This window comes from Sardina pilchardus, chromosome 9 (assembly GCF_963854185.1).
Source record: "Sardina pilchardus chromosome 9, fSarPil1.1, whole genome shotgun sequence".
Classification (NCBI taxonomy): domain Eukaryota; kingdom Metazoa; phylum Chordata; class Actinopteri; order Clupeiformes; family Clupeidae; genus Sardina; species Sardina pilchardus.
In genome coordinates, this window is record NC_085002.1 from 18554368 (window position 1) to 18571360 (window position 16993).

Here is a 16993-nt window from a genome sequence, read left to right on the forward strand (position 1 = left end):
GTTTAGTGTGTGTGTGTGTGTGTGTGTGTGTGTGTGTGTGTGTGTGTGTGTGTGTGTGTGTGTGTGTGTGTGTGTGTGTGTGTGTGTGTGTGTGTGTGTGTGTGTGTGTGTGTGTGTGTGTGTGTGTGTGTGTGTGTGTGTGTGTGTGTGTGTGTGTGTGTGTGTGTGTGTGTGTGTGTGTGTGAGTGAGTGAGTGTCAGTGAGCAAGGGAGTGGGGTAGATGGAGGGAGAGATGGCAGAAAGCTTTTTCAGCAGTTTGTGGCAGGGCTGGCTGAATCACACAACAGTTCTCATCCTCTGACACACACACACACACACACACAGACACACACATACGTGTTGATGTTGCCCTAAACACTTGTCATTTTCACATGGAAACTCGTAAAAACTCAGCCACAGATATCGGAGTTTCAACGGGTTGAAAGTATTCACTGGGCACTCTAGGGAACACACAAACACAAACACGCGCGCGCACACACACACACATACAGCAAATGCTCCCTCCACAAACTCGCAGCAGAGTATATTTGAGCCATCTTTATGTCTCTCTCTCCCTCTCTCCCTCCTTCTCTCCTTCTCTATCTCTCTCTCTCTCCTCACTCACTTTCTCCCTCTCTCCCTCTCTCCTTCCCTATCTCTCTAAACTCCCCTGCCTCTTTGCCTCTTTGCCAGCTTCTCCCTGTTATAAGCTCCTCTACTCTCTCTCTCTCTCTCTCTCTCTCTCTCTCTCTCTCTCTCTCTCTCTCTCTCTCTCTCTCTTTCTCTTTGACTCCCCCGCTCATTCTCAGGAGTGATGTTGGCAGTGGGCCAGCTGAGATGAGGGCTTCAGCTTGCCTGAGGATAGAGAGCAGGGTTAGAAGGAGGGATTTTGCTGAAAGACAAAAAAAGAGGGAAAAAAGTGTCGAGCAGGAAGGAGGGGAGCCAGACCTTGGCTTTCCCTGAAATCACGTGACTAGCGTTCCACACAGTCTCCTGGGCACTCGAAACTACCAGAGCCGGTTCCTTAGAATCGGAATCTCTCTCTTTCCCTCTCTCGCTCTCTCTCTCTCTCTCTCTCACCCCCTCTCACTATCACTTTCTCTCTCTCTCTACATTTATTTTCTACATTTTTTTCACAGTTTCACACACTCATACTCCCCCATAGACCCCCCCTCCCACACACACACACACAAATACACATACACACACTTTTTCACTCTGCCTCTCTCACCCCCCCCCCCTTTCCCTCCCCATCTGTCTTTCATCTCTCTTCATTTTTACTTTCGCCCTCCTCCTCCTTCTCCTCCTCCTCCTCCTCCTCCTTACTTCCAGTTTTTTCCTCCGTCCTCCCTCTGCACCTTCCAAGGCACCTCGCCAGCCAGTCAGCGTGTTTCTCTCCCTCTCCCTGCGGGGGCGAGCGAGCGTCACACACACACATCCCTCAGGCGCGTCGTCGTCTCTCTCTCTGGCGGCGCCGTTGCGCGGGGCGACCCGAGTGCCGGGGACAGGGCAGACCTGCCCGGCGACTGCGCTGACGCCTGACGCGCTGATGTCACGCTGCTGCTGCTGCCGTCCCGTGCCGCCCGGTCTGTCAGCTGACGGAGCGGCCCCTATCAGTCATCAGCCGGAGTGCTGACGGCAGGTTATGAAAGCCATGCCTTTGTCATGAGGGGGGGAGATGTGTGCAGATAGGCAGAAAGCTGGAATAGCAGCGCACTGAAGCCACCTGTCAAGTCTGTCTGCGTGCGTGCGTGCGTGCGTGCGTGCGTGCGTGCGTGCGTGCGTGCGTGTGTGCGTGCGTGTGTGCGTGCGTGCGTGCACGAGTGTGGGTGCGTGTGTGTTTATTTTTGTGGGAGCACATATCAACATTTTTTACGTTTTAGTTATTTTGACTTTGTTAAGCAGACTTGTGTGTGTGTGTGCGTGCGTGCGTGTGTGTGTGTGGAGGGGGAGGGGTGTCAGAGGGATTTACATATTTAAGATTCCCAATCCGGGTCCTGAGTGCTGATGGGGATTATCCCGCCACATTGACTGGAGAGCAGGAGTCCGGTCCGAGTCAGGAATTTGGGAATTCCATGTCTGGTTTTCCCTGCAGCGCCATGCTCCCCGGTGAAGGTACATGGTGTACTCTTGAGGGGGAAAGTGAACATTTTGTAGAGGGTGGGGGAAGGGGGCAGCAGAGTGGAGGGTGGGGGTGGGGTGAGGGTATGGTGGGGCGGGGGGTGTGGTGGGGGGGCGGTAGAGGTCGGAAAAATTCACATCCAAGAGTGGGGAAGTTCTGTCTGCTCTGCTGTACAGTTCACCTCTGTCTAGCCACCAAGCTCCTTGTGTGTGTTTGTGCGTGTGTGTGTGTCTGTGCGTGTGTGTGTGTGTGAGAGAGAGAGAGAGAGAGAAAGAGAGAATGAGAGAGAGAGAGAGAGAGAGAATGAGACAGCTGAGTTTGGCAGCGGCCATTAAATGATCACCACTGCAGTGTGATGGCGGAGTAAACTGTCTGCGCCTCACGGTCACGTGTACCACCCTCATTTCCATGCCCCTCCCCTCACCCTTGACCTCGTTTGACCTTAAGTTGACCCTACTGCAGAGTTGTCCTTAACACGGCGCGCGCCAGGATCCAACGGGTGCAGCCGGGCCTTGACGAGCGCCTCTTCTCAGCACAGCCCGGGGTGGCCGCAGTTTATAGCGTGAGTATGAGACACACACACACACACTCACACACACACACACACATCTAAACCATACACGCATAGTATGTATATGGAATTTCATGCAAATAGCTGCTGTGCTTGTAGATACACACGAGTCACGACTCATAAAACACAGCAGAACACTAGACTCAAACTCTGTACATTTTGCAGTCATATACTCAGAAGCTCAAGTACGCTCCCATTCAGTGTTTTGCTTTCACACAAGAAGGTATGAGGATTACTTGTCACAAAATAAAAACATGCCCATAGACTCTGCGTCTGATATGGAACCTACACTCCTCATTACTGCAATAGCAGGCTCAAATAACTAGCTATTCGGTCTAAATACCAACCCTAAGGAGGCATAAGGGTTGTTGAATGACCATAACAGACAGTATCTCTCTTTAAAGCACACCATTGCTGAACACAAGGATGTGAAGACAGTGTTTGTACCAACACTATTAATGAAACTCATTTCATTTATGAATCAGTTTTTACTTCATTTAGGCAGCACTTTGGTACTTTGGTACATTTTAAATATATGCTCTCTTCAGTCACTTCATTGATTTGGTGTCTTTAAACGTACCCCGCACTAAATCCATTTAAAAGGGACTTCAGACATAACATTATTAAGAGCAACAAAAGCAATAAAAAAAGACATGACAAATAAAATGATCCTTCCTCATCTCCTTTGGAGGGTTCTATTTTACCGCCATCACTATTCAGGCAGACATGTATTTCCCTGTCACAATTTCAAAACTCAACTGACATTTAGTTGTATGCAAGTAATACTTAATTTAATCTGCTTCTTTCTAATGCCCTGTAGCTTTCAAACACTATTTTCTTACATTCTTTGGAGAAAATGATGACAAATATATAAAAAAAAAACCCAGCTAAAAAATACAAACAAGTTAAATGCTCTGTTTTGTCTTGGAGTGCTCCATTTGAAATGTCACTAGTAAGTGAGTCCCACGCAACTCATCAAATTAGTGTTGACTTTAGATTCTTTCTCGTTGGCGCAGTTGTACTCAATTTGGACTGCTTTGGGTTTTCTTTTTACCCCGTGGCTGTCTTGCTCTCTTCATGAGGTTGCCACACACACACACACACACACACACACACACACACACACACACACAGGAGGCTCTGCATGCTCTTTAGCGCATTCTCAGCACGGCAGCCATAGCTCCTGTCATCTCCCACCAGCCCCCAGCCTCCCTCGCCCGTGCTAACTAGCCACTCCTAGCTCCTCCACAGAGAGGTCTCCCGTTGCCTGCGCTGGCTTCAGTCAGCTTGTGTGCACGCCATTGGAAATCCTGGGAATTTCAGTCTCCCATGTTAGCTTACATTAGCTCGACCGCAGGGCGAATTTCAAGACTCCCTGTTAGCTGGCTTTTAGTGCGACCACCACAGGGTGAATTTCAGTGCACAGTGTTAGCCACTGTTAGCTTGACCACAGCCAGAATAATCTTCTCTCTGTGTTAGCCAGCCCTAGCACATGTACAGGGTGGTTTCCCACACACTTGTGTGAGACCCGGTTAGCTCATCCACAGGGATGGCTCCAGCTAGCAAAGGCTTTACGCCAATACTCATACACACACACACACACACACACACACACACACACACACACCATGAGCTGACTCATTGGATTGATTAAGCCAGGGGCTTTTCGATGGAGTGAGAATGGAGGGCGGTCGTGCTTACACTCACTCAAGTTCACACCCACACGCCGTCGCCCGCTGGAAATACATTTATTTTTCTCCCCATTGCAGCGCCATGCCTGTGTATCAGTCTGATATTGAGTACGACCAGGCTGCCACCCCCAACACACACACACACACACACACACACAGGATCATTAATAGTGTGAGTGGGGTGTGATGAAATGCTCCACATTATTCAGTATGGATGAGGCATATGACATAGTCAGTTATGCCATTTTCTGAGCAGACCAGGGAGACCTGGCAAGGAGAGCTTTTGTGGGCGAATCAGTAATAGCTGCAGGGTTGTTGCCTGAGTCGTTAATGAAATGGGGTACAGGCTCCTCAGGTTATAGTAGTTGACATGTCAGATTGTGAGAATATGTACGTCCATACGCATATGCATACGCAGACAAAGGCATCTTGACAGTTAAAGAATTGGCTTTGAGACCAAATGCTGAGCAGCAATTTATCTCCAACATCATCATCATTATCGTCATCATCATTATCATCAACTACTCCTCTAACCGTCCTGTTTTCTGTCCCTGTGTCCTCATTCAACCCCTCACTTTGTCTCATTCTTATTACACACACTCTTAATCTGAACCACACACACACACACACACACTTTCCCACACTCGCACATGCTTACTATATTCATACTGTCGCTCACTCACTCTCTCGCACACACACACAAATGCTCACACAAATGCATCTACACAGTACACACACACACACACACACACACACACGCACATACACTCTCACTCATTCTCACTCACTCACACTCACACTGTAGCCCACATAGCACCCTCACCCTGAGCGAGCAACAATGCCCAGGCCAACATCAGCTGGCAACAATAGGCACATTAGCACTCTTTCCAAGTATTTGTTCTCTGAAATCCAACTCGCCACCCAATCTGCCTTGGACTGGGTGTTACAGTTTGGAACTGTCAGAATGTTTTTTTTTTAACTATTCAAAAAAAGCAAAGTCCCTTGTGGTTTCAGAACCACTGTTCTCCAGTCTCAGTGGGTGATCTCAGCACTTGAGATTTGTTTACCAGGGGAACAGATAAGCAAAGCTGACTGACTGCCACACACACACACACACACACACACACACACACACCAAGAGCAGTGTTGGCATTTGCATGAGGTTTCACAGTGATGGTTTTTCATAACGCTGTGGTTTCTCTGAGGTCAGTCTAGTACCACTGCAGCTGTCCCTGTTGAGAGGGTGAGAAAGAGAGAGAGAGAAAGAACGAAAGAGCGAGCAAGAGACAAAATAATTGAAAGAGAGTGAGCACAGGCCCCTGGAGGAGATTTGCATAAAAGGGAGGAAGAGTTAAATGAGCCTCTCCGTGGATATAATTTAGAAGAGCAAGCGGAAGTGTGTGCGGATATGTATGTATAGGAACTTTAGCACTGAGGATACAAGGGCGATCCACAATCTCCCTTTTGCGATGCAAATGCCGACGCTTCAGGTGAGCAATGCCGTGACTCACCTGCGGAGGATGCCTCACACCTGCCTCCTCAGGAGTCAGTCGGATGCTGTGGAGTCTTCACAGAGCTCTTCCAATGGGCTCGGTACACTAAAGTCACTTAGTACTGCCGTTTGACTTCCGGTGGAGCGTTAACTATATTGAAACGGCATCTTCTGTTTTATTCTGTTCATTAAATATTCACTAAGACACGGAATATCTTGTTTTCCCAAAAATTTAAATTTAAATGTTCTCAAATCCTTCTTTATCGTAACGTGTTGATTCGCTAGGTGCAACACTCAACTGAGTCCGTGTAGACACAAATTACCATAGCAATAGCTGCAGGTTCCAACACACCGGAAATCTAACGGCAGTACTAAAAACGTTTGTGCACAGAGCCTATACACTAGCAGCCATATGCAGTTACAAACACCTTATGGACCATCTGCCCAGTAAGCTAGTATAGCTAAATTAGCTCACTTTAGCTCACTCATACCATATTATAGAAACAACACAAATATTAGTAGAAGTGCATTTGAAAATGGATAGGTGTACTGCAGGACCCCACCTGACGAAGGTGAGATGAGGGGCAGGTAGAGACTTGCTTTCCTAGGGTGGACTCTAGTCTTCACAGGATGTGTGAACCCAATGATCCCATTAGAACACACACATGCTTTCTCTCTCCCTCTCTCCCTCCATCCCTCTCTCCCTCGCGCCCTCCCTTCCCCGGGCGCTCACACTGACCCCCACACTCTTGACACACAGCCCCTGGGCTAAAATCATTACAGACCTCACTGCGCTGTCAGGGGTACCTAGCAGTAAATAGTCATTATGTCCAGCTCCTCCAGTGTTTTGCATTTGTGTGTGTGTGTGTGTGTGTGTGTGTGTAAGTGTGTGTAAGTGTGCAGTTAAGGATGCATGTTTTGTACAAAGAAGTAACATTAGTTAGAAAAGCTTGACAGGACTCACTCAGATTATGTAACCCGGAAGCCGATGTCAATATTGCTGTCCACCTGACACAGTTCTTTTTGCTTGCTGTTGTTTCAGGCCTTTCGTGCATTAGCCTAGTTTAGCTATTGTATTGGGTCTTTAAATTCAACAAATGCACGACAACGCCTCAGAAAGTATGAGCAAGCACAGAAGACGAGAAACAATAGACAACTGTTATCCGTGTAGCTCCATCACACCATAGCAATTAGGATAACACTCAGACTCTGAGGTTTTAAAGCGACAAAGATGCTCATGCTGATTGCTAATATGTGACCATTCACAGCGAAATCAGTCGTTTTGCGCACATCGTTATTTTGAGAAAATCAACAATAACAAACTTCCGGGTTAAAATGTTGAATTTCACGTGTTCGCATAATTCGGCTGTATACAGTCTACAGTTTCATATTCTGAACGCATTTCACTGAAAAATCTACGTTTTGACTGTTAAATCCGGCGAAGATTCAACACATTTGCTGTCATTCCCGTTGTGCACGCGCCGCTTAAACAGGTGATTTCTCCTCTTCTGGCATATCGTGACAGGAGAACCATGTCAACTTTGGATGCGGTTATCTTAGCGATAGTTTGTGTAATACCCTCGATATACATATCGTTGGAAAGCTTAGTTCATGGCCGTTCACGTGAGCACAATAACTTAATTTACTAAATTTTACCGAAACGACTGGTTCCGCTTTACAGGGTCACATATCAGTTGCCAGTAAACGTTAGTGAGGGAGATTGGAGCTGTGGCATGGACAAAGACATACAGGTTGTATTTGAAGTCAGAGAGAGAGTGTGTGCGTGTGTGTGTGTGTGTGTGTGTGTGTGTGGTTGTGTGTGTTGCAGAAGTGTGTGTCTTTGATGTGGCACACAGACCTGCTGGCTCCAGACCCAGCTCAGTTGTGCACAGACTAACACCGCACACACCAGCGCCAGAATCGAAACCCCTCCACAACATGGACACAAAGATCCGTGGAGGCCAGCCAACAAACTCACTCTCTCTTTCTGTCTCTCTCGCTCTCTCTCTCTTTCTCCCCCTGTCTTTCTCTTTCTCTCTCTCATTTGCTTGCCTCCTATGCTCCTATGCTACATTTCTTCTCATTGACTCTCCCTGTCACATTTTCCTGCTTCCTCTTGCTGTTGGTAATTAATCCCCCCCCCTCCTTCTCTCTCTCTCTCTCTCTCTCTCTCTCTCTCTCTCTCTCTCTCTCTCTCTCTCTCTCTCTCTCTCTCTCTCTCTCTCTCTCTCTCTCCCTCCCTCCCTCCCTCCCTCCCTCATCCTCTATTTAGCTTTCTCTGTGATGCTCTCCTGCTCCTGTCCATTCCTCATCTGCGTTTGCGTGCCCGTCACTCTTTCTCTCATTCAGTCTCTCTCTCTCTCTCCCTCTCTCTCTCTCCCTCTCCCTCCCTAATTAGTACCATCTCCCTTCAGTAGCCTCTTTGACTATGTCTACTCCCCGAGGACCCCTTATTCCTGTGCAAACCCCATGCATATTTCATATGCCTCTCTCCCAGTTATGTTTACACCAGATATATTTGCTCACTCAAAAAAAAACAGACCTTTGCCCTGGAAGTGTCCAGTGTTAACACCGTTGCCATGGTCCGACTTGAGTCTAATGAGTGACTTGGACACTATGAGCAGGAGGGCAATTAAGCATGGGATCTGAGACAGTGCCAAGATGTGACGCCGTATTGCTGTCACATTATATAGATAGCTAGGAGGAAATGCGTGTGCGTGTGTGTGTGTGTGTGTGTGTGTGTGTGTACAGTATGAGTACAGTATGTGTAGGTGGTTAAATGCAGTGTGTGTATGTGTCCTCTGTGCACACATCCATGTGAGTGTGTGTGTGTGTGTGTGTGTGTGTGTGTGTGTATGTGTGTGTGTGCAAGTGTGTGTGTGTACAGTACGTGCTCTCCAGCAGGTAACTGTGTGTGCTTTAGAACAGTGTGTGCTTTTCCTGTGTGTGTGTGTGTGTGTGTGTGTGTGTGTGGTGCAGGTGATAGAGTGCTGTGTTTTGGGGCCTCGGGAGCAGTGGTGCAGAGCTGGCAGTCTGCCCAGCACGCCACCAAAATACCTCTCCGTCTGTCTCTCTCCCCCTCCCTTGTTCCTCCATTTTTTCCTTTTTTATTTTCTCTCAGTCTTCCTCCACCCACTCTCCTCATACACTCTTACCTCTCTCTCTCTCTCCCTCTCTATCCCTGTCTTCTCTCTCTTCCCTTCTCTCTCCCTCCCTCTCTCTCTCTCTTGTCCTCCCTCTCTCTTTCCTCCTCTCCATCTCTCGTGGCGTTCAGGTCACATCCTCTGTCACCAGGGTCCATCACTCTTAATAAGAACCTTGTGTTGGAGCTACTGCTTACAGACTGCCATATGCACAATATCACTCTCACAGTCACACTTTCCTGTGCTCTCCCCCTCTCTGTAACACTCTCCTCCATCTCTCTAATACACACACACACACACACACACAGAGATCCTCTCTGCCCTCTTCATGCTGAGGACAAGCTTGCAGATATAAACCCAATTTTGTACCCTCTCTTACTTTGAAATTGAAACTGAAAAGCGCTTTTATTCGCATGACAAGTTAATACATTCCCATTGGCACTATCTCTCTCTTCTCTCTCATTCCCGTACTACGCGCCCTTCATCTCCCTCTCCCATGATCCAGCACAGCAAGACACCTATACGTATCGCTTAAGAGGAATATCCTCCAGTCTCCTAGAAAGAATATCACAGCTGAATGTTTTATCATCCTCTCTCTCTCTCTCTCTCTCTCTCTCTCTCTCTCAACTCAATTCAATTCAAGATCGCTTTATTAGCAAGACTATAGGTACAGTGTTGCCAAAGCACAATTACAACAGCAAAACAAAGCAATTAGAACATTACAGCAGTAGCATGTAACTCTCTCTCTCTCTCTATCCCTCTCTCTTCTGCTTTCCTCTCCTCCTCTCCTCCGCAGGTCCCCAGGCACCCCGGTCCTCCGTTCCCCACTCACGACCTCTCCAAGGGCCACCCCTCGCTGCAGGGTCCCCCGGGCCCCGGCGGCCCGGCCTCCGCGCCCGGCCTCTCTCAGGTATCAGTCCCCGCAGCGCCCCCGTATCGCTACCTAAAGGGCTGGGAGGCAGGCGGAGGGGTGAGTGTGTTCCCATCTCAGAAGCCGCCGCTGCCGCCGCCACCGCCGCCGCCGTCCTGTTCTATGTCTCTTGTGTGGATATGAGTGTGTGATGAGTATATGTTTGTGTGTGTGTAAGATTGTATGTATATGTGTGTATATGTGTGTTTTTATCTGTGTGTGAGTTTGTGTCTGTGTATGTGTCTATGTGTGAGTTTTATACAGTCTATTGTGCTTCTGTTGTGTATTGTGTGTGTCTTTTAGTTTGTGCCTTTGAGCTTATGTCTTGTCTGCGTTCTCGTGTGTGTGTGTGTGTGTGTGTGTGTGTGTGAGAGTAAGAGAATGAATGAATGTGTGTGTGGGTGTGTTCTGTTGGTGGGCTGGGGTCACCTGTCCTTGTGTGTGTGGACCGTGTCCATCTGTCTGTCTGTGTCGGTCTCTTTGTGTGTGTGCCTGTGGTGAGAGCATCCCCTTTCGTCCCATCTGCATTGGAGTCTTCATCTTGGCGTCCATCTGCTCCTCCACTAACACCCTGAACCAGGGGGCCAGCCATCTCTTTCTGTCCTGCCTTTGTCGCATCTTTATCCTTCTCTCTCTCTCTCTCTCTCTCTCTCTCTCTCTCTCTCTCTCTCTCTCTCTCTCTCTCTCTCTCTCTCTCTCGCTCACTCTCTCTCTCTCGCTCACTCTCATTCCTTTCACTCTTTCTCTCGCTCATTCCCTTCCCCTTTTCCTCTCTCGTTCTCTCTCTCATTCCTTTCCCCTTTTCCTCTCTCTTTCTCTCTCTCTCTCATTCCCTTTCCCCTTTTCCTTTATCTCATTCTCTCTCTCACTCCCTCATTCCCTTTCCCCTTTTCCTCTATCTCGTTCTCTCTCTCTCTCTCTCTCTCTCTCTGTCTTTCACTGCCTCCTGTCTCTGACTCTCCTATGGGGAGCATGACGCCGGATGACTGCATTTTAATGGATATGTGCAGTAGAGGGTGTCCAAGAAATGCATGCCTTTGCATTTATATACATCCAAGAATGTGTGTGTGTGTGTGTGTGAGTGAGCACATCCATACGTGATGCAGTTAAAGTTTGAGTGCATATAAAGCTTGTATAAAGACGCACCCCTGTACCCCTTAGCCCTGGAGTGTTTATGCTCCCTGAGGGAGTGATGGGCTGCCTGTCAGTGAGATGGATTGATTAGCCCCAGTAGTCTCTTGGAGGAGTCTGACCAGCACACACACACACACCACACACACACACACAAACACACACACACGTGTATATGTATGAGGGAAGGTGTGACAAACAGAGACACACACACACACACACACACACACACACACACTCACCAATACACACACACACACACACACACACACACACACACACACACACACACATAGCCCAGCGCCCCTCTCCCTCAGGGTTAAAATCTGCTGCCTTCCAGGGTGCCGCCTCTTTGAAAGCCTGGCTTGCGTTTCAACACACATAGCTAGTGCACTCACTCACTCACACACTCACACTTCAGTGTGCACAAGCCTGTAGATGTCTGTGTGAAAGGATGCGTGTGATTCTTCAGGAGCACCTGGTGGTTGGAATGAGAGGTAAAGATCAGGACATGTAAACACACTTAGCCCTTTGATGTGGTGAATGGGAGGCTCTCCAGGTCTGGTCCTGTGTGTGTGTGTGTGTGTGTGGGTGTGTGGGTGTGTGCGTGTCTGTCTATGTGTGTGTGTGTGTGTGTGTGTGTGTGTGTGTGTGTGTGTGTGTGTCTGTTTGTCACATCTTCCCACATACACATACACAAGGCTATACAGTCGACATAATAGTTTGCCCTAAAATGGTCTGACTCACTCTGCAGGAATCATTTGTGTTTGCTGACGATGTACGTACACATGTGTGTCTGTAGGTGCCTGTGTGTGTGTGTCTGTTTGTCACACCTTCCCACATATACATACAAGTACACAAGGCTATACAGTCAACATAATAGTTTGCCCTAAAAGGGTCTGACTCACTCTGTAGGAATCATGCTGACGATGTACGTCCACATGTGTGTCTGTAGGTGCCTGTGCCTATATGTGTCTCTGTACAGTATATGTCTTCTTCCACACTAGCCTGCGTACTGTATGTTGAAAAGAGCCAGTTCTAAGTATTTCTTGTTCTTTGTTCAGCAGCATACAGCACCATGCAGTGGCGCTGCAGGCTTGTGTACTTTTCCATTCACTAGACTAGAAGATGAGCATCCTCCTTAGCATCCGGACCAAAGATTGGCTAAAGGGCCATCATCTTACACTCACCAATGACATGGCATCTGGACCAGAAAAAAAATCTATATACAGTGCCTATAGAAAGTCATCATACCCTTTTGAAATAGTCACTTTTTTTGTCTTACAGCCTGAAATCAAAACCCATTTAAAAAAAATATTTTTCCAGTTTTATTTACAAATTTAGCTGTACAACATCAATATAATGAAAAAAAAGTCAACAGTTCTGAAAATTAATAAAAAATTAAAAACTAGAAAAACAGGGTTGGAAAAGTCATCATACCCCTGACTTAATACTTCGTAGAGCTTCCTTTTTCTTTCTTTATAGCCATCAATCTGTTTGGATATGTCTCTATTATAGCTTTGCACACCTAGATTGGGGAATATTTGCCTAATCTTCCGTGCAAAATTGTTAAAATTCAGTCAAATTCTGTAGGGAACGGCGATGGACTGCTCTCTTCAAGTCAATCCACAGATTTTCTATAGGATTTAAGTCAGGGCTCTGACTTTGCCACTCAAGGATATTCACCATCCTATCCTTAAGCCACTGCTTTGTTCTTTTGGCAGTATGTTTAGGATCATTGTCGTGTTGGAAGGCGAATGACCTGCCCATCTTCAGCTGTCTAGGAGAGGGACGCAGGTTTTCCTCAAGAATGTGGGTGTACTTGGCAGCATCCATTTTCCCTTCTATCCTGACCAATTGCCCAGTCCCCGCTGAAGAGAAACATCCCCACAACATAATGTTGCCCCTACCATGCTTCACACTAGGTATGGTGTGTTTTGGGTGGTGTACTGTGTTGGTTTTTGCCAAACATAGCGCTTGGAGTTCAGTGCAAAGACACATCTGGAATATTCTGCTACCATGTGGAAAAAGCTTTTATGGTCAGATGAGACTAAGAATGAACTTTTTGGAGACTAAGATTGAAGTTTTTGGACTGAGCTCCAGGCGCTAACCAAACACAGTATACACACCCAAACACACCCAAAACACACCATACCTACTGTGAAGCATGGTGGGGGCAACATTATGTTTTGGGGATGTTTCTCTTCAGCGGGGACTGGGCAATTGGTCAGGATAGAAAGGAAAATGGATGCTGCCAAGTACACCCAAATTCTTGAGGAAAACCTGCGTCCCTCTGCTAGACAGCTGAGGATGGGGAGGTCATTCGCCATCCAACACGACAATGATCCTAAACATACTGCCAAAAGAACAAAGCAGTGGCTTAAGTATAGGATGGTGAATATCCTTGAGTGGCAAAGTCAGAGCCCTGACTTAAATCCTATAGAAAATCTGTGGTTTGACTTGAAGAGAGCAGTCCATCGCCGTTCCCTACAGAATTTGACTGAATTTTAACAATTCTGCACAGAAAATGAGGCAAATATTCCCCAATCTAGGTGTGCAAAGCTATAATAGAGACATATCCAAACAGATTGATGGCTGTAATGAGCAAAAGGAAGCTCTACAAAGTATTAAGTCAGGGGTATGATTACTTTTCCAACCCTGTTATTCTAGTTTTTAATTTTTGATTAATTTTCAGAACTGTTGACTTTTTTTTCATTATTTTGATGTTGTACAGCTACATTTGTAAATAAAACTGGAAAAGATTTTTTCAAAAATGGGTTTTGATTTCAGGCTGTAAGACAAAAAAAGTGACTATTTCAAAAGGGTATGATGACTTTCTATAGGCACTGTATGTGCAATTTTGTCAACAGTAATTTCATGTGTTTTAGCCGCATTGTGTATAAGCCGCAGGACAGTGTTTTATGCAAGTTAAAAGAAACAAAAACTATATTAATACCATACCGACTGCCCCAGTGTATTAACCTCATAGATGTTGCAAAATGTTGCAAAATCAATGCATGAACCGCGACTAATAGTTGGGAAATTATGGGATTACTGGCTTTGTGTGTCGATGCCAGCGACTTCCTGACACACTGAAGCTGCACTCTCCTGCTAAATTGAGATTCAAATGCTCTCTGCTGAGCAGAATACAGAATACCGACTGGCCAGCTTCCGATCCGCCCGCGCTTTTAGTGTTCGCAATACATTGTGTCTGATGGGAGGACATTACAAGAGCGCGCGCGCGCACACTAACGCACACATACTGTACACACACACACACACACACACACACACACACACAGCTTGCACATTAGGTAGGTTGTGTTTACAAGGGGGAGAAGAAACTGAAAAATGAGTAAATGGCCTGAATATTGACCTAGACTAAATATTAGCCAGGTGTCATTACTGAAATGTGTCCCATGGAACATTTGCGCGCACACACACACACACACCGAAGGGAGGGTGAGGAAGTGGGGGTGCTTCAGGATGACTCAGAGAGAAGGGAGCATAATTGTGTGTGTGTGTGTGTGTGTGTGTGTGTGTGTGTGTGTGTAGGCTCGCTCTGTAGTTGCGTGCAGACCCCGCAAGCTGTGGTGCGCTATTAATAAGCTTTCCAGCCGTCACCAACTTTAATTAGCCCCTCCACCAGCCTCCCCTCTCTCTCTCTCTCTCTCTCTCACACACTCTCTCTCTTTCTCTCTCTTTCTCTCCCCTCCTCTCTTTCTCTCTCTCTCTCTCCCTCTCTCCCTATCTATCACTTTTTCTGTTATTCTTGTGCTATGTTTCTGTCTCTCCATATTCCCCTCACACTCTATCTGTCTGTTAATATATATATATCAGTCTACCTCTTCTTTCCTCTTTCTCTGTTTAAAATATATGTTATTTTGTCTTTTTTTCTCATTGCATCCCTTTCTCCTCTCCTCCCCTCTACTCACCCTTGCACTTTACCTCTACATATGTCTGTTGTTCTTTGTAGGCTGGACTGGTGGTGTAGAATGTTCGTTTTCCAATTTGAGTGCTATTTAGTAATTCAGTTCAAATTGATTAGTTAAAATCATTCTTTATTTTAATTATACAAGTCTTCCTCTACATCAGCATACAGTAAATGTCCTCCTCATCCTGCCCTAGCCGGGTTTCCTTTCAGCTCATTTGCACATTTTTATAGAAGGGAGGAGGAGGAAGATGTGGCTTAAGAGATCCGCATTTGTGTGCGTTTCCATCTGCAGTGTCATGTGAACAAGTGGACGTTCCCCTAATGAAGATCAGAGTTCTGAACAGCTGTGGCATCAGAATGGAAGGTTGTCAGGGCAACATTTATGGAAGCACGTACCTTAAAATGCAACAATTGCAAATAAACTATGAATCGATAGTTTGTCCACTCCCCTCCTAGCAATTGCATTCACATTTCTATTGTTTCATGATGCACATTAAACAGTTAAATGGAAACACATTTATTGATTCTACCTGCATGCTGAACAAGGTGACTTCACTTAGATAATGCAACTGGCTGAAGAGTTGCGATGATTAAAATCAGCTGATGTAGTGAATGGCTGGAACAAGTCTGTTGTGCAGAAGGGAAATACAGTTGGTGACTGCGTGCAGTTCAAATGCATCAGTCCTCTTCCCATCCCAGATATTTAATTCGCAAATGTGGACTGCATATCTTTTTAACTTAACTTAAATGGTTTGTATGCACCACGGAAAGATACACTATGGTTTATGTGGTAGTAGCTGTGGTAGTTGTTGCACTACAGAGAGCTAATGTTAAATAGTAGAAAAGTCTCTTATGAAATAAGCATATGCAGTTTTGAGGAAAGTCAATAGCCCCATCTTCCTCTCATAAGCTTACGCACACACACACTCGCTCACACACACGCACTCACACACACACACACACACACACACTCACTCTCTCTCTCTCTCTCTCTCTCTCTCTCTCTCTCTCTCTCTCTATCTCTCTTTCTCACACACACGCAAACAAGCGCACACCTTTGCATAGCGTGTGGCCCACGCTCTCAGCCCCGTCCTCTCGGGGGACTTTTGCTCCCAAAGCAGATGCTCTCTCTCGAGGGACGGCGGGGCAGTAATCGCCTCCTCAATTAAAAGCCTTTTTATAGATGCGGCGCTTTAGCGTGGCTCTTTAGCGTGGCCCGACGCGGAGAGAGCGCCGTGACTCAGGACTGAGAGGTGTGTGCCTGACAGACTCGCCAGGCTCGTTGTGGAGCTGATTTGTTGGCCGACGAAACATTGTTAACGAACGCAGCGTCTACTCATCCGTGCTCAGTAAAAACCCATGCGCGCTCACACACACACACACACACGCACACGCACGCACACTGACTGACTCCGGTCCTATATTGCTGGTCTGTGTGTGTGTCTTGAGACAGATGCCCTTAATGCCAGGCTGGCTCTGTCGTAATCCATGTGCACTTTGATCATGAAACATAGGCGACAGCACCAGACAGAGAGGCAGTGGTTAAAGTTTTCCCCGCCTGTCTGACTGTTTATCTAGCGCCCTCTTTCTCGCTGTACCCCCCTGTTTTTCTGCCTTCCATCTCTCTCTCTCTCTCTCTTCCGTCTTTTGTCCAAAGCTGCTCACTCACTCCTCTCGCTCTCTTTCTCTCTCTTTTTAGTCTCCGTACACATCTGGGCAGAATGCTGGCTCCGCCCCGCTGGTGTACTCTCCGCAGACGCAGCCAATGAACGTCCAGCCTCAGAGTCGCCCGGTGAGTACAGTCCAGATGTCCAGATGCATGATGGGCCGGGGGAGGGGTCTCAAAGTGTGTGTGTGTGTGCGGGCGTGTGTGTGTGCGTGTGCGCGCGTGTGTGTGTGTGTGCGCGTGCCCACCTGTGTGTTTTAACAACCCATTACACACAGCACAGCACTCTTCTACTTTTCATCTGACAGCTAGCCAGAGACAACCAAGCCCTAATGGCTTCTTAACGACAGCGCT

The 16993-nt window shown here is 47.0% G+C and overlaps 1 protein-coding gene across 9 annotated transcripts in view; it reads left to right on the forward strand.

The window, feature by feature from the left end:
• Window positions 1-16993, forward strand: part of eif4g3a (eukaryotic translation initiation factor 4 gamma, 3a) — a 71428-nt gene that overhangs the window by 11763 nt on the left and 42672 nt on the right. For 7 of the 9 annotated variants that reach the window (XM_062546080.1, XM_062546084.1, XM_062546082.1 and 4 more), the window contains exons 2-4: window positions 2564-2663; window positions 9795-9968; window positions 16673-16765. In XM_062546080.1, the coding sequence (XP_062402064.1) occupies window positions 2564-2663; window positions 9795-9968; window positions 16673-16765 (367 nt within the window). The remainder of the gene's footprint in view (window positions 1-2563; window positions 2664-9794; window positions 9969-16672; window positions 16766-16993) is intronic. The other 2 variants (XM_062546088.1, XM_062546087.1) reach the window with 2 other exon arrangements.